The 26,943-nt window shown below is 36.5% G+C and overlaps 1 protein-coding gene across 3 annotated transcripts in view; it reads left to right on the forward strand.

Moving 5' to 3' along the window:
* Window positions 1–26,943, forward strand: part of btbd11b (BTB (POZ) domain containing 11b) — a 69,831-nt gene that overhangs the window by 1,645 nt on the left and 41,243 nt on the right. Inside the window, exon 4 of one of the 3 annotated variants that reach the window (XM_081372462.1) lies at window positions 856–2,054. The exons of 1 other annotated variant lie outside the window; for it this stretch is intronic. In XM_081372462.1, coding sequence (XP_081228588.1) covers window positions 1,193–2,054 — 862 coding nt within the window. In that variant the 5' untranslated portion in view covers window positions 856–1,192. Of the gene's footprint in view, window positions 1–855; window positions 2,055–17,069; window positions 17,139–26,943 lie in introns of those variants that run through there. One more of the 3 variants, XM_081372464.1, reaches the window with a different exon arrangement.

Raw genomic sequence — 26,943 nt, forward strand, 5'->3', positions numbered from 1 at the left:
CTTATGATACGGTTACTGATTCATGCTGTATTTAAACATAAAAGTCATAAACTATTTTAATGTGTTTTTCTTGGTGCCAAATAGTTACTGCATTCGTCAAAGCTACTAGGAAAATAAGGAGTACTTGATGCGCAAATTCCGTCTTTAGTTTTACATTGAAAACACATGACCTTTACAGACTTTGGGAGTGAAGTTTACAAGAACCCTCCATTCAAGATGACTAATATATTATGCATACTCTTTATTATTAATGAGCAGGAATCTCGTTACTCTAAGCCCATCTGAAAGGGAGAATGGGGAAGAGGACAGGTGTTCATTTGATCCCTTGCTTTTTTCCCCTTTAAACATGCTGCCCTGCTTGGTCTACTGGATCGGAGCAGTTTCATGCATGCTGACTACTAGTTGTATAAAGTCTATCTATTTGTTTTGGCCACTTAAGACCACTATTTCTAAAGCTCTGTCTCCACTCCAGAGACCTATTATAGTTGATTTACTGATGGTATTCTGAGTAAATGAAATGCTTTATCTGATCAGAGTCAAAATAGTTTTAAACGATATAGTTAAAGAGAATTGAAAGTTCTGGAAAAAGTGGATTTTAATGAACATTCTATCTATATGTTGTCTATCTATCTATCTATCTATCTATCTATCTATCTATCTATCTATCTATCTATCTATCTATCTATCTATCTATCTATCTATCTATCTATCTATCTATCTGTCTTGTCTGTCTGTCTGTCTGCAATGATATTTATATCACAAAACAGGGAAATTACTCAGAAATGACTTTATGCAAGTGGGTATCAAAATGGCAGTTTCATTCTTATACTGTCTGACATCTCTCCATATTTTTAGAGAGGATCTCCAGATCAACAGAAGTACATCATGCAGTACCGTGCACATTCAAAAGCAACTGTACGCAGCAATGGTCCCTTAAGCGTATTGGATGCAGTACTGTATATGGCTCCTCCTCCAACTGACGCTTCACAGCCTTCAAACACACTGGTGTGTGCCATAATAACGCCACTGCTCCTTCAAAGTTGGGGGCGCATTTTCAACAGTGAACGCAACAATTTGGAAACTCGCCTATGCCTTTCCAATAACAGTGGACAAAGCCGTCAAGCAGTGGCGTTTGTTTACAAAGGAACGTTTCCTTTTGCTTTCAACCTTGTGGACAATATGAAGTGCAGTTATGGCAACAAGGGGTAAATCCGTGAGGACCCTGGAGGATTTGACGCTGGATTCGGGTTACGGTGGAGCCGCGGACTCCTTCAGGTCATCCAGCTTGTCTCTGTGCTGCTCCGAGGCGCACATCTCCTATGCGCATGGAGGGCACTGCTGGCATCTGACCGACTCCATGCGCAGTCGACACAACAGCCTAGACACCGTCAACACCGTCCTGGCCGAAGACGGCGAGACCCTGGAGTGTTCCGGACACTGTGCGAAACTTCCCGAGCTTGAGGATGTGCCCTGGAGCCTCGGGGAGGTGGAGAACGCGCTCAACAAGGAGGAAGAGTTGAGATTCGGTACCGTGTCCGCGGATCTGCTGGCGCGTCTCTCCGCGCTCGTGAGCCGCGCGCTGGTGAGGATCGCCAGGGAAGCGCAGCGGCTGAGTTTGCGCTACGGCAAGTGTACCAAATACGAAGTCCAAAGTGCCATCAAGATGATACTGTCGTGGACCATCTCGGTCAATTGCATCGCCTCATCGCTCAGCGCGCTGTCCATGTACAACATGAGCACCGAGGATAAATTCAGCCGGGGGAAATCGGAGAGATGCGGCTTGGTCTTCTCCGTGGGGAAGTTCTTCAGGTGGATGGTGGACGGCAGGGTTGCGGTGCGCGTCCACGAGCATGCGGCTATATACCTGACCGCCTGTATGGAGAGCCTCTTCCGAGAGGTGTTCACCCGGGTGTTGAATAGCTCGGTGGTGGAGAAGGATAACGGGATTCCCAAATTCACACTGGAATCATTTGAGCAGGCTCTGAGCAATGATGCGGAGTTGTACGGCCTCCTTTTGCCCTATCAGCATCTCACATGTGGGAAAAATGCCAATGGTAAGTTCTGCACTTCAAAAGCAGTTCAACAGTCTCACAAAATGAACAGATAGTTTTATTCTGGGACAGGGTAAACACTTGTTTATGTTTTTATGCCTCAAGTTCGTTTCAGATTTTAATTATTGTAATGTGGTGCTGGAACTGATGGAAAAATCGTAACTGGCTGTGATGTTCATAATGTCAGTGACATTAATTTTTGGGCCCATTGCCCAGAGACTGACATCATCCTCAATGACTGTGTTTATGTGCACAAGAACATTACATTATTAATCAGAATTTGGTGGTCATACATTCTGGTTATGTAAGCATCATGTAAATACATTAACCTGATTGCCATTGCCAGGTTACGCCAATATTCAGGTTAAAGATGGTTGTGAAATGTCAAGCTATTGAAGATGTGCATGTAAAATTGGTTACTGGCTGCATTTCCATGCACAAAAATTAAATTAGCTCATTCCGTTTTATTGTTACATGAATGGGATTTAATGAGCTGATTGAGTTACTGTTAAAAATGATTAAAAATGACTTTTACGGATGCCAGAATATGGACCCTAATTGCAAAATAAGGTGCATGTAAATACGGTAATTATGATTTTTGACCCTCAGAGATAAGGTATAACTTAATTTATCTGGGATGTGCTTTGATTTATGTGTGCTTGGACGTATTAGACATTAGACATAGTTTGGTTGTGTGTGCCTTGTGTATAATTTAATGATGTGTTAGGGAGTGGTTCATTTCTAATACCAAGCTCAGCTGCATTTTCCATGGGTAATAAGCTCACAGTACCATCTTGTTCCTCTTAATGTATCATTTGTACAGTTATGGTAATGGTACTTATGAATGTGCCATCCAGAATGTTTCCAGGCTGAAGTTTACATGCAGGATAACATAATCCAAGTGATTAACCCTGGAGCAAAGGGACTATTCAATGTATAACTTCCAATAATGCTTGCGCAACAGTGTGGACTTGACAGTATTGCAGCAACAAAGAGAGTGATGATGTCATTGATTTAATACAGCTGCCTGGCAGAGGGGTTTTTCTACTGTAGTCTATTGGTGTCCACACACATACTAACCTATACACATCACCATATATCAAATAAAGTCTTCATGAATGACGAAACGAAGGAATCTCAGAATAGTTGTAATGGACATAATGGACAGACGTCGGTATCCCATTACAGAGTGCTCTCACCTCTGTCGGAATGCCTCATTTTGCATAGATTAAGAGGTGAGCGTTTCAACAAACTTAATTACGAGGAGATTACATCTCCTCCATAGTAAGGCACATTTCTTCCTCAAGGGTGATTTCAAGACGGGCTGCCAGATAATAGCCCAGCCTTTGTTATTCTCTGGAGAGCTGTTTTAATTGCACTAGGGGTTTATTTTGAGAAACACAGAGTCTTCTTCCCCTTTAAATTAGTTAGAGTTAGAATAAGCATACATTTTAGACATGCAATTGTTACACAACCTCTTAATTTCCTTGAATATGCATAACTGCATTACATGCGTCCCATAATGCAATCTGCAAGCTTCCTCCAGCCTGCCCTGCTGTGGTTTAGATGTGGAGGCAGTTGGTTCAATTGCAGAGGTGGCCGGCTTTGAGTTACCAGGGCTGTTGTGTGCCTGTGTCGGTTCTGTGCCAAGCACTGAGGGTATTTTAGTGTATGTTTGTGTGTGTGTGTGTGTGTGTGTGTGTTAATGGAGGCAGTGTTAGGGAGCCCAAGCATGACACGGCTCTAGTTGTACCAGGCTGCCCCAGTACACAGCAGGTTCTTTACTGTCTGGAGCTTTGGGTGTCAGGGATTTCTTTTGCTTCGGGTTTGCTGGAGGCATTAGAACAATTAATGGTAATGTTGGAGGATGAGGTAACAGTGGAGTCTTGGTTTCACAGATTAGTGCTTTAATACTTTAAACACATGTCTATTTTTATCTGTCAGGAATCAACAATCGTAGTCAGAATTCTAAAAGCTATAGGCCTATCAGTTGATTCTGATCTAAATGACTCAATTCAATTTGTCACATTCAAAATCCATTGATGTCTTGACTGATCTCTCAGACAAATGAGTTCTTGTCTCAGAAGAATGCAGGCAGTGCTGTGTTCATTTTTTTCCAGGATCTTCTGAAGGCTCTTGGCCATCCGATTCTCTGCCCACAGACTTTGCTGAAAATGTATGATAACATCACTACGGAATTTGCATTCTGCAGTGTAGCAATCCAGCAGGAAAGACAGTACAGATAAAAAGCAAAGGTAACAACACAGAGACATCTCCTGGGGTGAGATATCTGCCTAAATTGAGTCTATAGGGAACAATTGAACTCAAAGCCAGAGGAAGTTTAATGTGATCGACTTGTGCAAACCTTTGCATTCCAAAATTGCACAATGATGTATTTTAAAGGTCATAAGGTTGGGTGGATGACCAATATCTCATCTCTCCGAATGACACATTTTATGTCACAATACATATATGACATGACAGTAATTATGTCATGGTAAATATATGACACATAGAATTATGACTAAATAGTTTTTAACGGAAATGAAAGCCTCAGATGGTTTATATATTATATATTTGATTATTTTCTTAGTGTTGCATACTTTCATAAATAATGGGCACTACATTAATTACTGAGTATGTTTAAAGCAAATCATTAAAATTATAAATAGACAGTAGAGACAAAAATTATATATTTTAATAACAACAACAACAACAATATAATAATGATAATTTTGTATTATTTTTAATATTATTTTATAACCCTACATTTTTTATATATTATTTAATGATACAATTTGCATTATATATAGATGACGTCACTACATTTTTTTTTTTATCTTTATTTATTTATAAAGGGACCATGCACAATTTTTAACATAAAATTCACATTTCATGCATTGCACCGGATTTAGCCAAAGGCTAATTTTCGTCCGTAGTCCCCGGGCAGGTCAACACTTACAAAACACAGAAAATACCTATATGTTCACATACAATAAATAAATACACACATACTGTCAGGGCATAAAGGGCTGTAAATAAATAAATCAGTCAGTCAATTTAACTACAACAATCTTAATGGTTACATAGTTGGTTTGATTTTAAAAAATATTTTAACTTAAATTTAAAAAGACCATGAGTTTTATACCCTTTTATGTCCTCTGATAGGGCATTCCACTGGTTAGTGGCTTTCACTGTGAAAGATGATAGCCCAAATGCAGAACGACGAAAGGGAACTAGACAATTACTCATATGCGATAGTCTGGTTGATCTCACAAAAGTTTCACAGCGAAGATGGATAAAGTCACGTAATACAGAAGGAGCCAGACCGTTTAAAATTTTATGAACCATACACATGCTTGAATAAAATCTAAAATTGTCAAAGTTTAAAAAATTATATTTCTCTATGATCCTACAAGAATGAAAATGGTTAGGTTTTTTATCTAAAATTTTTAACGTCTGTTTATATAGCGATTTCAAGGGTTTAATAACAGTTTCACCAGCTTGACCCCAACATGTCAAACACTAAAAAAAAAACCGTAAAAAAACGGCAATTTTCTGGCAGCAGGGGCGCCAGAAAATTTCTGTTAAAAAACGGTAAAATACTGTAAAAAAAGGTAATTTCTTGTATATTTAACATTGTATTTCAGTAATATGATATAATGTTAGTTTACCATCCTATTGAAGTATTAATATCTGTTTTATACACTGATAACCACCAATCACAGCAGTGATGAGAGTCACATGATCAATCAAAGCTCAACACAAGCAGTTCTTCCACAAGAAAGTTAATACTAATATATATAGAAGCTGCACAGTGTCATTCACACAAACATTAAACACCATCATGGTAACACATGAAATTTTAAAAATGCAATAAACATTAATTTAACAACATTAAATGTAACATAAACCCCTAATGTACATAACTGATTAGAAAAAACGAAGAAAACTATGAAGAAACAAACATAGTTATTTCAACAAAAATACATCAAATGTGAAGTGTCACAGGGAATTGTGGGAATGTAAATTTACGGTTTTTCACTGTAAATTATACAATGAGTTGTTTTTTCACTTTCAAAAACTGTAAATTTAACGGTATGTTACAGTAAAATTACATTAAATGTACCGTTAGATCTATCACAGTTATTTACCGTATATAGTACGGAAACTTTCTGTTAACCAATTAACAGTTTTTCACTGTAGCATTTTTACAGTCTTTTACCGTTAAAATTACGATCATTTTTTTACAGTGAACAACAAGACATGTGAGAGAAGATTGTAGCATGCATCAGAGCCTTAGCTACATCAAAAGAAAGACAATGTCTAATTTGTCTGAAGTTTGCCATATTATATTTAATATTCCTCACCATTTTCTTTACATGTTTTTTAAAACTGAGATTTGAGTCCAATATTATACCAAGATAATTGAGCTCATTTACTATTCTATCTTTTCACCATTAATACATATATCAACATCAGGAGATTTAACTTTTGTTTTTGTGAAAAAAATTCCTTTAGTTTAGCTAATATTCAAGCTAAGACATGATTGTTCCAACCACTGTGTAACCCTTTCAGTAGCAGATTTTACCTTCTCAGTTGCTAATTCATCTGTTCTCGCATGTGTAAAAATCACAGTATCATCAGCATACATTTGTACTTGAATCCCTTCACACTGTTGCGGGAGATCATTAATATATAAACTAAATAGTAAAGGACCTAGTACTGATCCTTGGGGTACACCCATTGTATAATGCAAGTTGCTAGACTTAATCCCTTTGATTTTTACACATTGTTCTCTATTTAATAAGTATGAGGATACCCATGCTAAAGTTTCAGATGAAAGTTGAAATGTAGACAATTTGGAAAGGAGCACTGCATGATTAACCGTATCAAAGGCTTTACGTAGATCTAAAAATATAGCCCCAACAAATCCTCCTTTGTCAACTTTAGATTTTATTTGCTCTATTAAATGTAAAGTCGCTGTTTCGGTAGAGTGATTTACTCTAAAGCCAAACTGCATACAATGTAAGCCAGACTCAATGGTGTTAAGATGGGATGTCAGCTGTTCAAAAACAATTTTCTCTGCGACCTTTGAGGCAGTATGCTTATGGGTCTGTAGTTACTAACCTCATAATGATCTCCAGATTTAAAAATAGGAGTAACAATGGCTTTTTTCCACGCAATAGGAAAAACACTACCTTCAAATGACAAATTAATAAAATGAGTGATGACAGGAGTTAAAATATCTTTGTGAGTTTTAACAAAAATAGTATCAAAATAATGTGCATCTTTACATTTAGAATTTTTCAATGAGCTAATAACTTTATTAACTTGCATTTCATTTGTCTTAATTAGATTAAAACCTTTACATACATCCTCATTCGGAATAATATTTATTTCCCTTCTTGCAAATGTATCCCCTAATTCTTTAACAGAATTAATAAAAAAACTATTAAAAATAGTAGCAATGGCACAATCATCTTCAATTAGATTTCCTCTAATTTTAAGCTTAACATCTCCTATAAAATTTGTTTCCTTCCGTAAAAGGGTATTTATGTTTTTCCAGATTAACTTACTATTACCTTTAGCCTCATTCATTTGATGAAGATAATAATTGGATTTAGCAACTCTCAACTCTCGAATAACTTTATTTCACAATATTATAATTATATATTATTATCTTTATATTATATTATAATATTAATAATAATAATAATATTATTATTATATAATTATAATCAAGTTTAAGACTAATTAATATAAGAAGATCGTGGACAGTATATTGTATACTAATATTATTTTAATAATAATAAGAAGAAGAAGACGAAAGTGACTCTTTCAAATGATTTTTTTAGTTTCTGTTTCATCACTCTGACACTTGTTTTATCCTGCCAGTTAAACATTTGTGTTTATGACAATAGATACATAAGAGAGTGAAAAGTAAAGACGATGATCTTCTGTAAGCATGTTATGTAGCATGTATGAGAGCTAGCCCAATCGCACAGATGGCTCTCAGCATGACCGATGTGGCAGGTCCTGAGAGAGGAACACTTCTCTATTCATCAAAATTTACTGAGCTATGAAACATAACGAGCTGGGCATTACACACCGTGTTTCTCACTCGAGCACAAGTGTGTGCGGATTCACCCACACATGCACGCATTCCAGCTCTTGTAAATAAACAGACACACATATGGATGCGTGGCAGGAGTGAGGGCACCCACATTCACACAAACACACATACACACTCATAGACAACATACTGGGTTAATAACGTGACACTATTTTTTTTTTATGTAGATCTATTCATTTATTTAAATTAAATAATTTATTATTTTCTGACGTATTAATTTTAATTAAATTTTATTAAAAAAAACTGAAGTTATACAGACCATGATTCATGATTCCAAGATGTTTTGATCAAGTTCGGAATTTTTTATGGGGCAAAAATGTCAAGGTCTTATAACCGTGTCTGAGATTGTTAAAAATCTCATTAAATGTTTGAAATTCTAGGGCGAAAATATAGTTTGGCATTATCTGGTTTTTCAATTATTTCTTAATAAGAATTAGTGAAGTAATTTTAAATAAACTTTAGTCTGCCAAATCAAATGGAGTAACTAACATGCGGGAAGCTGTGTTCTTGTCGTAACATAGTCAAGGTCACAATGTCAATAATAATAATAAATATGTTTATTAAAAAAACATATTAACTTGCAGATAATGTTCTGGCAATGTATTTGAGTATCTATATGTAGGCACATACCCTAAACATCTTTTCTTAATTTCCCTACTGACTAGAATGAGATTACAAGCAGTCCTCACAGCAAATTCATGATAAACAAAGGCGCCTAAGACCAAAGGAAAGACCGGATCTTTATCAATGTAATGCCTAGACTGAAGTTTACAATTCAACATTACAACATTCCGAGGGAAAAAGACACATTTGTGGTGACTGCTATCAGCTGGCTCTTGGCAGTAGACAGCAATGACAAAAATCAGTTTGTAGCGCAACATAATGAACACATTCACACAAGCCCAAGGTCAGACAGAGGTCAGACAGCCTCCTTCAATAGCAATCGATACCACTGAGGGTTTCAGCTCACTAGATTGTCACTATGTTCAATAGTTATTACAAGCTTCTGTTGCAATATCCACTTGGTATTCCTATCATATCCTAAAGGAATGTTCCGGGTACCATTCAAGTTAAGCTCTATTGGTTGCATATGTGTCATGCTTATCACAGCCAACTCATTGACTCGTCATTCGTTTGCTGAAAACAAAAAAAAACTTGTTTGCATTTTACTTACAATGGCAGTCTATAAGGGCATTCTAGATGGTTTAAAAGAAAAAAAAAAGCTTTATGTATTGTTTGTGCTTATATTAAAGGGATAGTCCACTCAGAAATCAAAATTCTGTCATCATTTACTCGCCCTCATGTTGTTCCAAAGCTGGATGAAATTTTTTGCTCTGCTGAACAAGAAGATACTTTGAAGAATGTCGATAGCCAAACAATTTCGGTTACCTTACTGTACCATATACGTTGAAATATTGTAACACCACATTATATATATATATATATCAAGAGCTCCTTTCCAAAGGGAATGCTGAATACTTTGTGACATCCAACACCCACAACAAGACAACACATTCAGTTAAGCTTTATTGCGGTAGACCTGTACCTACCCCTACCTGTTTGATTTGTCTCTACTTATCTAGAAGATGACATTGCTGCTCACATCCTGTGGAGATATATTTTCTGTTAGTGAATAGATTGGTGATCCTGTAAAAGAGAAAGACATAAAGAATGAAAGAGAAAAAAAAAAGCAACAGTGAATGTAGTGGTGCTCAGATGAAGAAGTACTGGAGGCAGCCAGCACACACAAGGCTGATGTAATTCAGAGCTTTTTTAGAGTGGAAGGATTCATAAAAAAAAACACCTTTTCATGTTAGACTATACTATGGTGTGCGTTTTGTCTGTGTGCATGTTCATGAAAGATTTGTGTGTGGGAAACCACCACATGTGCAAGACTGCATTTATAAATGTGCACACCAAATCAAAACAACAGAAACCATAGTTCATATTAAGGTGTAAAGGGTTCTTTTACTTTAGACTTGGAAAAGCAAAAGTCTGTCATCCTGTGTGACCGATTGCTACAGCTTCATCCTGTGTAGTTGGCATATGGTTTATATTATTTCAAGGTATGTGTGTGTGCATGTATTTTTTTCTTCTTTCGTGACATTTTTATTACAAACACATGCTCCTTCCAGAATAAGACATTTCATGTAAAAAAGGGGCCACTGCAAACATGATAAGAAGTCCCATGTATCATCATGGGTCACTTTCTGGAGAGGATGGACACAGATGCGTTCAATTAACCGCGCAAATAGCCTCAATTTATACCGCAGAAAATTAAGTTTAGAAAGAGTCTACTTCTTCTTTTTTTTTCAATGACATAAACAAGAGAAATCAGTGTGCAATCACTGAAGTTGGTCTGTTGTACTTGGTTCTGTTTTCCATTAATGTGGCCACTTATTAAAGGACTGCTTTGCTGCTTAATGGCATTAGATATAGGTTGAGACATTTATGAAATATAGCAAAGCTTTAAAAAGCTGAAAGCATTCTGACCAAATTTGGGTTTATTATCTCAAGCCCTCTTGCGCGACCATCAGTTCAAACTGTCAATTTTACATTTACATTCACATTTATTCATTTTGCAGATGCTTTTATCCAAAGCGACTTCTACTCATAATTTTAAATCTGATGGTATGGAACCAAATTTTCACCCGGATTTTAGTAAAAACATAAAAAATTTGAACAAATAGTTTTTATTAGATCTTCTATAAATATTGGTCATATGGAGTAGGGGTTGCCAATTCCAGTCCTCGCGCCTCCCCGATCTGCACAGTTTTTATGCCTCTATTATCTGAAACACCTGATTCAGAACATCAGCTCATTAGAAGAGAGCTTCATGAACTCGGGTGCGTGCCAACTGATAGGGTCCCTATGCAGTGTTCACTGCGCCCTATTCCCTAAGCACGGACTATCTGTTGAAGTTCACTTCACTTGACAGCATCAGAGACTGACAAGGAAGAGAAGAAATTGTTGAATATAGTCGTTATTTTAGTTTTTTTGCGCACAAAAAGTATTATCGTCGCTTCATAGAACCACTGTAGTCACATGGACTATTTTAACAATGTCTTTTCTACCTTTCTGGGCCTTGAAAGAGGTAATAAGGTTCCTGTCTATAGTAGGGGTCAGAAATCTCTTGAATTTCATCAAAAATATCTTCATTTGTGTTCCGAAGATGAGCGAAGGTCTTACGGGTTTGGAACGACATGAGGGTGAGTAATTAATGACATAAATTTCATTTTTGGGTGAACTAACCCTTTAATAAACATGCGTATCTGTATAAAAGTTTATTATAAATTGCACTTAATAATTTTTTATTCAAATTCAAATGTCAAATTCAAAAGCACTAAACTGAATGATAAATTTACATTACATCAATCGTTACATCAATCGTTAATATGAAAATAAACGTAATTTGGTCTTTTTATTTAACCTGTAATCATGATAATTGACTTGTAACTGTCGCATCTCACGCACTTTACACCTACAAACAGCCGCATATAAACCTGCTCTGGTGATGGCAAAATACACTTTTAAGTCCACTTCACAGTACACTTAAGGTTGAATGGAGCCCACCCCTCAACTGAGCATGTCAGATAAGAGAGACATACAAAATGTGCAAAGCGGGGATCCGGAAAGCTAGAATTGGACCAGCATTTTAGTATTGGCCATTTTATTATACTGCTGTGTTTTTCCAATACTTTAGTCTGTTCAGATCAGGGTTACCTGAAGATCTGTATTTGTGCATATTGGTCGTTCTGTTCTTGCATTTTGTGTTTATCCATTTGTGTGTGTGTGAATCTTAGCCATTGGGAAAGTTTTGTAACTGAGTCATTAGAATATTCATACTTTATGCCCCGGTCATGGAAACTTGGCTGGCCTGGTGTCTTTGATTAAGATGATGGATGACAGAGGGTGTGATTTATGCAAACAAAGAATTAAGTTATGACTAAAATACTGTGGCACATTGTTTGAGATTTCAATCTGAATCACAGCATAATTTTATTGTGAGGACTTTTTGTGACCTTTGACCTTTTCAAAATTACATCCAGTAGAGGTGGTCAATCTGATCAGATATAATTTCTGAATATACATATACTGTATGTATACATTCAAATATGCATGACGTTTTTCAATTTTATATCACCAGCAAAATTATTTAGAATTTATTTTGCTTGAATATTCAAAATATTGGCCAGCAATAATAAATCTTGTTGAATTTTTGTTATATCACATGCTTAACTGTCATGACCCATCCTGTCATCTGCTTTTAGTAACTCATTAGTCTCTTTCTGTTTCATCAAAAGTTCCCCCTTTTTAGAATTTTCCTCTTGTAGTTCTCTTACAGGAAGTCTTTAAGGAAGTCCCCCTAAAATGTTATAAACATTTTCAGAGAAGTTTGCGTAATTTTCTGGTTTCAGGTGACTTGTCTTTGATGTAATTAAGGGAAGTGGTCCACAAGCAGATGGATCATGTTGTGACCATTAATCACATGCACATGGGCATCATGCCTGAACGCTAATGATGATAACCAGTTGTTTGAAAGTATGACTGATGGTTTTTTATTTCTTCAGTTATGTAATTCTTGATATATAGTCTCAGCTTTAGGTGTCTCACTCTCTGAATTTAGTTTACAATGCCATCTTGAGAAAGTACAAGGGTGCAAACAAAATAAAATTACATGCCCAGGCATGCTAACAAATGAGCACTATGTAGCACGTTTGCTAATATACGGCATTAGAAATGCAAAAACCTGTAAATTCTGACCCACATGCTATGGTCTTATCTTTTACACTGTCTGCGGGGCCACCAGAACACAATTAATGACTGTTTACACACACCCTAAGGTGTTTCATTACAAAATGAAGTGCTATGGATCATGCTGACTAGGCTAACTCACTGCACATCTGAGATTAGCCCTTATCTCCACATCAAAATACTGCCCTGATGTGGTTATAGCTGCAGTTTTTCAGAAAGGTATCAACTGAGTCTCAAGTTACTCACTCTATCCTTGCCATCTAAAGCTATAAAGCTATAAGTAGGTTTCTACTCCAGTATATCCAGAAAAAAAACTAGCCTGCCATTTTCTATTTGTCTTCAGAAAGTATGCTCCCAGTTGTGTCTTGTGCATTTTCCTTAGGAAGTGGGTTGTAAGCGCCTGCATCACATAAGAAAGAAGTATCTTCCCGTGTGTCTGCCTGACCAACCAAAAGCCTTGTGGTGAACGGTCAGAGTTCCCAGCGTAAAAACGTTTCCATCCAATTTAGTCCATTCACTCTCACAGCCGAGGCCGAAAGTAGGGCAGCCAATGGCTAAACGCTGAGCTGCCTGAGTAAGCCTTTATGCGAATGGAACGATAGGGCTGAAGCTGGCAGTCGTTTCGACCTGGAAAGCATAGTGACGTATAGTCTAATCAAACATACGCACTGAAAATCCACTCACCGTAGCTTCACATGCACCAGACCGCATTCTTTAATAGCGCTGTCAAAAAGAGTGACCATCTGGAAAACAAAGTATTGGATGGAGTCTGTCATAAAATGTTGAACTTTTCCTCTCTGCATCAGCTCAGGAGCGCATTACCAAGTTTGCTTGACTTTAAAGAAGTTATATGATGAAGAAATTCATCGTCTTCTGAAATAAAATAATTTGATGTGCTACGAATTACGAAAACACACTGCAGCTTTCAAAACTTGAAACTTTGTTTCAGCACGGATTGTCATTTTAAACTGTCAAAATGTAATCGAGACTTGGCGAACAAACTGTTTTTGAAGGATGGAGTTGTTAGAAACTGTATTGGAGCTGACAGCAAACCCAAAGTTCTATTACTGATTTTTTGTCAAAACAAAAGGGGGGTCACATTAAAGTCTTAAAGGCACAGCAGCATACAAATGAAATAAAAATACTTTTACTTTATAAGTTCATGAGGTTATGAGAAAAGATTAAGATTATTTACCAAAATGTCTCATTTTGTTCCAATGTAGAAATATATATATTTTTTTATTGTAATATGTTCCTTGAGGTTCAATTATAATGTTAATAAAGATGTGCACACAAAAACACAACAACAAGTATATATGTGGAAAAACAATTATATTTAACCCTCATTCTGACCCTCTATCTGAAATTATCCGTTTTTAAGGGGCGGCTCCTTTAAGACTTGTCAGTAAATGGCCACTTTTATGATTGGCCAACGTCATTGCATAAGAAACAGTATCAATGCCCACTCGCTATTAAACGCGAGTAAGTGTTTTGAAAACATCCATATAAAACCGTCATTTACAGATAAACCATTATGAAATCGTTTGCTTATGATTTTTTCGATGTAGCTGCTGTCAGATCCAAAACAGCTGACTAAAATGGACTTTGGTAAATGGACTGCATTTTATATAGCGCTTTCACGGACCTATGGCCACCAAAGCGCTTTACATAATGCCTCACATTTACCCATTCATACACCGACTACTTCATCTTTCAACAAAAGTTTCTTTGCGAACTCTCCATTACACTGGGCAGTCAAATTCTCTGAACAAACATATAATCCTCTGATGCGATCCCGAACGCCATTAAAAATAAACCATCCACTTGTTGACACTGGGATCCTTCTGAAGTCTCTATAGAAATAAACAAATGAGCTGTTTAAACAGGACGCATCAAAGCGAATATTCCTTTACCCTTCTATTTACTCTTCCATTTGTCCTATTCTCGACAGACTCAAGTGCGTGGAGTAAAGTGAAGGGCATCTGTTTACTGTATGCAGTGTAGACAGCATCAGATATTATAATTGGTTTTATTTTCTTCTGACGCGACACTCGCAACGGCAGTGGGCGGGGCCTGTGGTGAGATGATGTAAAACTATTGATGATTAACCGTTGATGTCTTGCTCTGGAGGCAGGCATATGCAAATGCTTTTTGCCCCAAGTCCCCCATTGTCCAAACGAGTCGTTTTTGGAGCTTGATTAAATAAATGGTGTTTATAATGAAGAAGACTTTTTAAGCTATGAAACTTGCAAGATGTTTTAATGGTATGAAGCCTTCTTATTTCTCAAAGATCAAGGCAAATTTGTCTTTAAAAACGTTAAATTTTTGCCTGAACTCTTGTTTTAACCCCACAGGTCAGATAGGGTGGACAATGGTCAAACAAGCTCAGGAATTATGTTTTAATATTTTAAGTTAAGTTAAATTAAAGAGCAGTTTTGGTTAATTGTAGAGGGTTGAAGCATCTTATCAGTGACTCATATGCAACACTGTCCTCCCACTCTAACATGCATTCAGAGGTGACAAACGTGCTGATTTCTGTTTCTTTATTTCTCAAGAGAAGTTAGCCTTCGTTACAATCCATGGCAAAAGAATATTCCATGGTTGCGCAAGATCTGTCAATCTTTTGCTATTGTTTTAAACCACACCTGCCAAGAAAATAGGACATCAGATGATTGACTGCTGCACTGATTCACTAATCTCAAAATATCTCAGATTGAAACTAAAAGAAAATATTTTAAAGGAAGATTTGACTCATTTAGAAATCAACTTGTGGTTATCATATGACCTATATTTGATGAAACCGTTTAAAGGAAATTTCTTTAAAAGAAGAAGTAGGTTTTTTTTTTTGAAGAATATATAGGGACATTGTGGTTTAGGATCTAGGTCTTATGTCTTGTCAGAATAAAAACGGCAGTACATTCAGTAGATAGTGAGATGCTTGTCTTTGTTGTTTCTGTCAGCAGTCCATATTTAAGCAATATATTTCAAGGGATCATGACAGAACTGGTTCATATTTAACAAATATTGGTTTTCAGATATGCGGCAAAAAATATTTAGATTGTCCAACCCTGAGGTGATCTAAGGATGAATCACTGTCATTTAAAATTGCTTGCTGGATCAAATGGATTCTAATGAGAAATAATCCATATCCGATGATTGAATGTTCCACGACTTTGCAGCATAGTTGTCCTCTTTATCCAAAACACAAACCAGTGTCTGTATTAATATCAGATCAGTGGTTCATTAGCAATGAATGTGAATCTTACCACAGTTGATTTTGATGGATAACGAGTTATACTGCAATATAATGTGCAAAGCATACATAAGAAAACAATACATACACTACCGTTCATAAGTATGGGGTCAGTAAAGGATTTTACATTGTTACAAAATATTTCTATTTCAAATAAATGCTGTTCTTTAAAAATTGTATCACAGTTTCTGCAAAAAATATGAATCTACACAACTGTTTTAACATTGATAATAATAAGAAATGTTTCTTGTGCACCAAATCAGCATTAGAATAATTTCTGAACTTCTAAAGGATCACGTGACACTGAAAACAAATAACTTTTTAAAATATAGTGTTTTTTTGATCAAATAAATGTAGCCTTGGTGAGCATAAGAGACTTCTTTCAAAAATATTTAAACATCTCAACATTTTTTACGGTAGTACATTTCAAAGTTATATACGATTATAAACTGCATTTCACACTGTTACACCATCACCAAATGAAGTCGTCAAACCTCGCTAGAGTTTAAAAAAGGTCCGTTTTGGTGATTTTGACAGTTGTTTTTTGGGATCTTTGCCAGAGTTTTTCTCTCACTTGCTTCTCAGGAGACTTTTGAGTCTCTATTTAGAGTATGTCGATAGATGTTTACACAAAAAAATAGCTCAACACGCTAAAGGGCCCGCGTGTCAAAAGAAATCAGCGAACAATAAAGCTGTGCCCCTGCCAATCCCTCTGGCTTTTGTTCAGAACTCATGCAACCAGCCCATCTGTCCTGAGATGCTCCCTCTGAAACGCTCCTGCCTGGCTCCCTTTTTATATTAATCTTCCTGCCAAGCGCAGCAATTCCCTTTGGTAGAGTTGCACTGTAGATTGGAAAAATGTGTTGTGTGTATGCTAATAATGAACCACGCAAAAGGCCTTTGTGATACTTCATCTCCATCTCTGAAGTGAGATGCTTTTAAGGTAGGTATGCCTACATATAACAGGCTATTTACTTCTGAACCTCATGACAGGTGCTTTATTTGGTATAGAGCGCATGTGAAGGGATTCTGCGATCGTAGTTCGGAATAAAAATGCAATACTGCACTCATTGACTGAACTCTCTCCAACTGAGGTTCTTGTGCAAGAGGCAGCAGTGCCTGTCAGTTGTAATTCTTGCATTGATATTGTTGTTTAACATCGGTTTCTTATACGCTGCCTTTGACATGGTGGCCTATCGCCTTAGGATGCATTACGCAGAAGAAAAGAACGAGCTTGTTTGAATTACGTTCTGCATGAGGGGTTATGCCACTGCTGCTCTTCCATGTCTGATGGACGTGTTCTGGCAGCAGTCTGTAACAAAATACAGAATTTTCAGAAGGAATAATACAGATTCTTGTTGGTTAAAGAAAAACAAAAAAATAGATGGTCATTGTCTATTTATTTCTCCATTTCATTTCCTCATTTCCTGTACTCAGCCTCCAATTCTCAAAATGTCCCTGTTCCACAGAGCATTGTGACACTACGTTAAAGGGATAGTTCACCCAAAAATGAAAATTACCTCATGATTTACTCATTCTAGTAAATTTAGTCATCCTAGGTCTATATGACATTCTTCTTTCAGACGAATACAATTGGAGTTATATTAAAAAATGTCCTGGCTCGTTCAAGCTTTATAATGGCAGTGAATGGCTGTTTATGTTTTGAAGTCCATAAAAGTGCATCCATTCATGATAAAAGTGCTCCACGCGGCCCTGGGGGGTTAAAAGGTTAGGTTCTGTCATCCAAACCCGCAAGACCTTCACGTTCTGACGTAGAACCCAGAAGCGCTGCACTGTTTACACTACATCAACGGTGTAGGAGAATGATGTGGAAGAGAAGAGATTGTTGAATAATGTTGTTATTTTGGGGGGGTTTAGCACACAAAAAGTATTCTCGTCACTTCATAATATTAAGGTTGAACCACTGTAGTTACATGGACTATTTTAATGATGTTTTTACTAACTTTCTGGGCCTTGAAAGTTGCAATGACGTTGCTGTCAATGGAGGGACAGAAAGCTCTCAGATTTCATCAAAAATATCTTAATTTGTGTAACTAATGACAGAATTTACATTTTTGGGTGAACTAACCCTTTAATAAAGGCCTTCTGAAGCGAAGCGATGCGTTCGTGTAAGAAAAATATCCATATTTAAAACTCAATCGACTAAAATAACTAGCTTCAGGCAGACGGCCTACACCAGTTGACTTACACCAAAAGAGGAACACTTGACACGATATATGACGTAGGATGTAGGAGTAGCGTAAGCTTTGACGCCTCTCGCGGTTCAAACAAACAGGGCTGGGCAACAAGTTCAAGCTCCTCCGACATTTCTCTTTAAAAATCAAGCCCCCTAGGAGTGAGTAATAAATATTACAAGGGTAACAGCTAACACTGTTACACGTCAATGCGTCATGCGTCATGTCAAAGGTGACGTAAATCATTGCGATGCGTACAGCCGTCTGCCGGAAGCTAGTTATTTTAGTCGATAAAGTTTTAAATATGGATATTTTTCTTACACAAACGCATCGCTTAGCTTCACAAGGCCTTTATTAACTCCCCGGAGCCATGTGGAGCACTTTTATCATGAATGGATACATTTTTATTTACTTCAAAACATAAACAGCCATTCACTGCCATTATAAAGCTTGGAAGAGCCAGGATATTTTTTACTATAACTCCGATTGTATTCGTCTGAAAGAAGAATGTCATTTACACCTATAATGACTTGAGGGTGAGTAAATCATGGGGTAATTTTAATTTTTTGGGTGAACTATCTCTTTAACACTTCACATGCCTACATATATGGCTTAAGCCTATTGTATTGTATATAGCTGCACTTTTTTCTGAACCCCAGTTTTGGTCAGACGGCTTTCCTATGTAGTGACTGATTTGTAGCCAGAGTCATTATTTCCTGACCTGGGTTAATATCTGCCATGATCCCTGTTTGTTTGACCACATAGTGCTTGCTCTAAAAATAAACCAGCAGCAGGCAGTTCCTCCCCTACTGCTCAGTTCACAGTGCATGTGTGATTTAATACATGTGATGTGAAGTTTTGCTGTGCTGTTATCCGGTGTGGCCTATTGATAATTAAATGTAATATCTGATACATAAAGTAAAAGTTAGTGTGAGCAACTTTTGTCTGTTGGCCAGAGGGTATGGAATGAGTCATAGAGTATAATTTCCATTATATGATAAGGGACAATGACGACATGCTTGATTGGTTCGTTCACTTCATTGTTTTGTCGTTTAAGTCTAATGTTAGTCATTCAGTGCCAGTGGGAGAGCGTCAGAAACATTTAAATTCCATTTCAGCAGCATGAAGAGCTATTACGATTATCCTCCTTTTGTTGTAATTGCTTCATTTACAGTTGAATGAAAAGAGATGATTTATTTGTGGTCAGATACAACCAACATATAGTTCAGTTTACATTGGGTAGAAGATTAAATGCATTGGGTTTGGGTAAAGGAAATGCACTTATACCAGTCCTGGGTCTGTATTTATGATTAATATACGACACATTCCGCTAAGCTTTTACTGTGGCTCTGAAGCTTTATTTGCCTCTGAAGTCACTAGTTAACCCCTCCTATAGGAACAGAAACACAGCATGGAACATTTCATATCTGTGGCCACAACTCACTACATGACTGGAAACCATTGAAAGAATCTCTTGCTAACACCCAGCAAACTGACATCATCCATTAAATATCCAGAGTAAACAAAATTTCCTACTCCACCATGGAAAAACTCCCATGTGCTCAGAGTATGTCTCGCAAATATTGTGGAATTTACAGCCTTATTATGTGTCATCGATTCATAAGTGGATGGATAAACCGCCCACTATTAGGCAGTGTAGCAAGGTTAGATGTTATAGGAAGAAGGAGGCGGGAACTGGCGAACAATCAACAGATTTTAATAAATAAATAAACAAATACAAAACGAAATGCATAATATAAAACTAATAAATGCATTCACATCATTTTAGAATTACCATAATTACAACATGACAACTTCTTCTCTTGAGCTGAAATGACTAATTTCTATGGCAACATTCATAATGTACAGTAAGTGTGGCTTAATCACTACAGCAATTGTATTAGCTTGCAAATTTTTAATTTTCTTTTAAAAACCTTATTCGTCAGTGACCCAAACATGCACCAGGTAGCACTGGATATAATAAATAGGCTGTGTGTAGAGATTGTTAATTGTCAACCATTTTATTTTTACATGTCAGAATAAAGATTGATATGTGTATTATTTAATTGAATAAATATAGGCTATACAAAACAAGCTGTCAGTCTGTGTATTAGTGTTGGGGAGTTTTCAGTGATTCTTTCTGCATGTTACATTGTTACGCCAGTAGGTGGCGCAAATTAATGTCTTTATATTTATTCAACCGATTCATTCAACTGATTTGTTCGAACACACTGATTTAAGACCATAACAAGTGTGAAGGGTAATTCATTGAATTGTTCACTCAACCGATTTGTTCGAAACACTGATTCTTCCAGGAACGAAACGCCACTACACTGGGTTGCGTGGAGATCTACAAATGTAAGCTACCCAATATAGACTTGTGTTGTGTAAAAGCAATGTCGCACTCTCAGTCGTGCTGTTTTTTTTTTTTTTTTAATATCCTTCAGCTGTCGGGAAGAGGTCACAGTGCAATATTGCTGGTTTTTTTGCTCTTTTAATTTGTTGGGTTATGTACACATGCGTTGTTTTTAGGGCTGTCAATTTAAAAATTGTATTTATGAAAAATCTGATATGGTGTGAGCACAGTGTAAGCCCAGGTTGTGGGATCTGGATAGTTTTTGGACAGCTCCATGGCTCAATGGATGAGATGTCTGCCAAAGCACTACATAACATTAGTTTACCAGGGAACACAAATTCAGAAAGGCCAATGTAAGATGTCCAGGGCATTATCACTGATTTTACTGATTTTTTAATTAGGTCTGCTGAGACATTAAAATGACTTTGAAAACATTAAAGAAACATTGAGAATAAGTTTTGCCCTGATGAGATCTGTAAGATGGAGCGGAGCCAATCCACACAGTGACGCTTGCTGACATTGAGTTTCTCTGTTACTGAACAAACTTCATCCTGAGTGTGCGATTTGATCTCTAGAGACTGAATTTGTTCCTGCTCTCATAGATATGCCAGTGCTAGGCTGCTTTCCCACACAGTTGTCAGTGCCATATGGAAATTATTTCATCAATCCACCTGGCAACTAACGAGGCCAAAAGTGATAAGAATATTCCCTATAATCTTACTAGACATTTGAGCCTTTGTGTAACTGACAGGGGTTCACTTTTCAATTCAGCACACCTGTCAGCTGTCTGTGCATTATGTAGAGGACATATATGTATTCAGTGTTCATGGTCCTATGATATGCTGGAGCATCAGTGATAAAAGCAGCTTAGGTCAGATATGTTAGTAAGTGTACAAACATGTCATCAACAGCCAAAGCTGTGGCTGCCATATTTGTGACTTACTCATTACTTGGTCAAACCCCATTATGCACTTGACCTTATGGGAATATCAGCAATCTAAATGTATTCAACCAGGATGGATAGGTGTCCAGTTTTTCTCAACACAGTCTCAAATTTCACCCAAAAAAATTACTCACCCCCATGTCATTCCAAACCTGACTTTCTGTGTTTTTTTGTGTGTTTTTTTTAAGAACATCTTGCCCACTCTTGTCAATATAATGAAAGAAAATGTGGACCAAAATGCTCTAAAATGACAAAAAAAGCACCATTAAAGTGTCATGAGACTGTGGGAAATGCACTGCCTATTTTGTCTTCTGAAGCCATATGACAGAGAAAATAAGAGAAGTAGCAATATCCATTTTGTGATGAAATCGTTCTTTTGAGTCATCTTTTGAATGAATCTTTATTTCTTTTCACAAAACAGTCTGAATGATTCATTCACAAACTGGACCTATTTGGTAATCAAGTTCAACTCGTTGACTCAGTGATCTGGAATCATTGATTAACAGTAAGTTATTGATGAATAATTTATTTTTCTATCTGTTTCTCACTCAAATTGATCATATGTCTTCAGAAGTCTTGGAAAACAAGACTTTCATACGGTTATTCTGTATGAACCACCTTTATGATTCTTTGGAATGCTCTAGTCCCAATTCATTATGTTTTCATAGAAATGACTGACACATGAAATGAGTGACAAATATATATATTCATTTACAAATATAGTATTATTTTGTGTTCCACAGAAGAAAGAAAGAAAGAAAGTAATTTGGTTTTGGAATGACAAGATGAGTAAATGATAACAGGAATTCTTTTTTGGCTTAACTATTTGCGCAGTATATGTTCTAAAATCAAGACAAATTTCAGACACGTGAAAAGGATTTCAAATATGGAAAATCATTTTCCTGGAAAAAAAATGTCTGATTAAATAATTACAACACTGTATATATTACTTTTGTCTTTATAAATGGATGTGAACTATTTTAATACTAAAGAAGATCCAATTAATTAACATAGCACTGAGGTTTCTGTGATCAAGTGCGTTTTGTGAAGGTCATGGAGGTTTTTGTGTTTTGTGGTTTGGAAAACTGCTGATGAAGTCAAGCTGTCCAGCTGACAAAGGACTGATTGTATTTCATATGCTCCAGCAACAAATCTCATGCTTTTTCAATGCAGGCAAATCTTATGCTTTATATGCAAGTGTGTTTAAAAAAAAATCTATTTTGTGGCTATATTTTATATCTGTTAAGGGTAGCCATTTGGTACTTTTCCCAGGGATCAATGTCAAAGTTATCATCCAAGGCATTCCACATGGTTAGATCATGACTGAGGTATAGTGATGTATTGGTGACTGAAGAGGTGGTCATACTGTGAATTTGTCAAGACCCTGCACTACTGGTGCAAAATAGAAAGTCATAGAATATTAATAGAATAAGTTCTACTCAGATATGTCATTGTTTTTCCACTGCTGGTAGATAATGTAACTACACCATCTGTCAGAAAGAGCATTTTTCTCTATTGACGATATATTCAAATGCATGTATTTTGCATGTATAGCAGAGAATTTACTAGTGCAAACATGTTTAAAGTGTAAAAAGGACAACTGAAGGTTATGGGTGTTCTTGTGTTGTCCTCAGCCAATTAAATGCTAAGCCAAAAACCAAAAAAACAGAATGAAAAATGTTTAATTTCAGTAGCTTTTCTTTATATAATATATGTGACATTTAAGTTATTTAACATGAATTGTTATATTTATGTAGTATTGATCATTTCTATAAAAATGGGATAGATCTTACTTTTTTGTGAGGCCTATACAATTATAAAAATTTAATATATTAAAGGGGTGGTAATGCCCTTTTCACAAGATGTAAAATAAGTCTCTGATGTCCCCAGAGTGTGTATGTGAAGTTTTAGCTCAAAATACCTCACAAATATTTTTATATAGAATGTTTAAATTGTCACTTTTTGAGGGTTAGCGAAAATGCGAAATGTTTCCCTTTAAATGCAAATGAGCTGCTGCTCCCAGCACAGGGGGCGGAGCTACAACAGCTTGTGTCCTGAAAAATTCTAAAACTTTTAGCCTTTTATGTTCAAACCGGAGTCAGACAAAGATGGAGAGACTCAAGAAGAAGTGACAACATGTAGACAACATTTCTGAATGGTTAGTTGAATTTATGTAGTGTAGATATCTTCTAGTCATTGATTAGCATATTCTGTCATGATAATCTATAAATCGCATTCCCGGGGGCAGCGTTTATGTAAATTTTAGGGTTTGTGATATCACTAACCCGGGAGGAATGTCGTGTAGTCCCTACCAGCCGTTTGTAGTCCTTAAAAAGCAATTTCTTCAAAAGAAAATATCTCCCGAAAATAACCGAATTATATTTTTCTTGTTATTTGCAAATGAATCAAGTTTTTTGGTACAAAATTACATGCTGAGAACATAAAGTGTGTTTCTTTAAGTATGTGAACTTTAAGTATTTCTTTAAGTACGTTATTTCTTGCACTTTCACTGCAAGTGATTTGTTTTTTCACTGGCAGTGGAGTGGTTTGTTGTTTCTTTCATCACTTTGTGTTAAATCATTTTTCATTACCATGTACTTCTGGAGGATGAACAGGGCTCATTTTTGTTCATTTGGACTTTATTACACACTCCAAGCGAGCAACTAAACCAAAACAGTCTCGTTATAATCAATGGAGCTGTCAATGCTCCAAGCATGCAACATTGATTATGTCAGTCTCAGTGTAGACAGTGTGTTAGCCTGAATATGAACTGTAGACCTCTCAACAGAAGCTTCACTGCATGATCTCACATTTCCTGTTGAAACCCATTCAATAAAGTTTAAGAACAGAATTAAAAGCAGAAGTGTAGAGAGCCACAATTTAGCCCAAGGCTGATGTTTTGTGATATGGGGATAGATAACACTAATACCATTGTACAATCACTCTCGTGTGATTTTGCCAAGTCGCTTACTTTGTTTCTGCCAAAATGGTACGTAGATTGAATTAAGGCCAGAGATGGAAGCTGAGAACATATACTTGTCCACAAACTGTTATGGATAAAAATAGTGATTTTTTTTCTGCCATAGATTTGAATCTGTTTAGTTACCTTTGGCCGTCTCTCAACTGCAAATTCAGGAAGTCTGTAATTCTATCAGGTTCACTCAGTCACTGAGACCCAAGAGACGGATGGTGAGTTCAAATCCACTCAGGTCTGTTACGCAGAACAGTATTATGTACGGATGTCATGTCTCGGCTCACAGTCAAAACGCGATCATGTTTAACTACTATAGACTTTTCCCTCTTGGAAACATTTTGGTGTGTTTTGAATTGTATTAAGTTTAATAATACTATTCTAAACTTAATTTGCTTTTGACATTTAATTTGCTAGGTCACCCAAAAACTTTCTTTACTCTAAAAAAAAAATTTGTCCATGCTATTAAATGATCCAATGTTATTTGGGCGCCATTGAGTTTCATATGTTTCTTTCAGTCTTGCCAGCTCATTGACTTTGTTGCTAGATTAGTGACCTTTTCAGGTTTTTTTTTGCAACACAAGTTGTTTTCATTTTTGGGTGAACTGTCCCTTTAAAATAGCCAAGAAAAGTTAACAAACCATATTAACATTTGGTCAAATTAATGTTGCATGTTAACCAAGAACCTGCTAAGCATCTAAATGCCTCATTTCTGTTTATTCAACGTCCAAGTTTACAGTGAACTATAAAAGGTGTGTTTTAGTAATTAAGATTAGATAAATGGGTCTAGTCTTTGTTCTGTAACGGTGAACCTTTCCCATTCTCCACACCTCTGGAAAATCAACAAAGCTTTCCCAATTCAAGCACAGTAGTAACATTAAGCTGGTCTCTGCACCTCCAAAACGTCTTTTATTCTTCAGGCATTTTCTACAAATCTCGTACCTTGTAATTACAGCATGAACTTTTCCCAGTGTTGTTCTTCACTGAGCTTTCATTGCTCATAATTGCAACAATCACGTTTTATGAAAAGTGTGGTCTGGACCGTTCTCTTTAAGCTTATTATGTGTGTTGATTGGGTGGGAGTTTGGGGGAATGAGGCACAATAAGATGAGAAGTATGGAGGACATGAAGTGAATGGGGTATTGCTTGTCACCGAAGCAGAAGTCGTCCTTTACAACACATGCTGTCACTTGCACATGCTAATCTACAAAGCTGTTGCTCGTGGGTGTAAACAATGCCAAAGCAGCGTGGCACCCACATGAAGTAATGACAGGGCGATATTTCACACGAAAGGTACAAGCTGTCTTCAGATGACGTGTGTATTTCTGTGAAGTCGGTTTCGGTTGACGTCTGCTTTAACGTTCACTTCTAGTATTTTGAAGAAATTGCCATTTTTTTGTTTTTTTGTGTGTCTAAATGACTTTTGTCAGAGTGGTTTTTAAGGAGACCTTTAGAAATGTTGTTGTTTAACTCTTTCAGGAAGCATTCTGTAATTTCTGTGCTACAGTTTTTAGTCATCTTTCTTTTAAACATGTTTATGACAGCAATTTTATGATGGGAACTCTGTTGCACAATTGAATTAAGCCTATGATTTAGTTTTGAATGATGTCACTGCCACAGCAGAGTTTCAGTAAGTGGATTTTGAAGCAGTTCTGTGAAACTGCACTGATACCAAAAGTGTCACCCAACAGCAAAATTGCATTGGAAACGTAGGGAATAACCTGGAAATGATGTAATACTTCTGCAGTGCTGGTTAATGTCTACAGACTGTGAGGATTAGAGCTGGAGTCCAGGGGTCAGGAAGAATAAAAAATAACTAATCTCATTTATTTTAAATATGTTTTGTTACTTGACATGTAATCTGTTGCAGGATGTACTTGGTATAGAAACATTCCAAATTGGACCTCAGGATTGGAAGATCACCACCCAGATAAGCAAAGTCAAGGTCAATGCATCCAAGAAGTTCACTAAACGAACATTTTAGTCACAGGAAGTGCTTAGCTGTTGACATCATCTATAATATAGGGAGTTTAGAAGGGTTTGTAGTCTCTTCTCCCCCTTACGCTAGCATTTTTCATTTCATTTGAAGAAGTTAACCAAACACACACACTCATTTATTGAATAATCGACACAATTATTTCATGTCCTTTGAAATATTTCTAAAACCTGAAACACACAAAAAAAGTGTATTTATCTCCCATTTACACAGGATTAGATTCTAGCATTACATTATTTTCCAACATATTTTTTTATTAATTTAGCTTGAGTCATTCTTGTGTGATA

This window comes from Scardinius erythrophthalmus (genome assembly GCF_964197995.2).
Source record: "Scardinius erythrophthalmus genome assembly, chromosome: 8".
NCBI lineage: Eukaryota > Metazoa > Chordata > Actinopteri > Cypriniformes > Leuciscidae > Scardinius > Scardinius erythrophthalmus.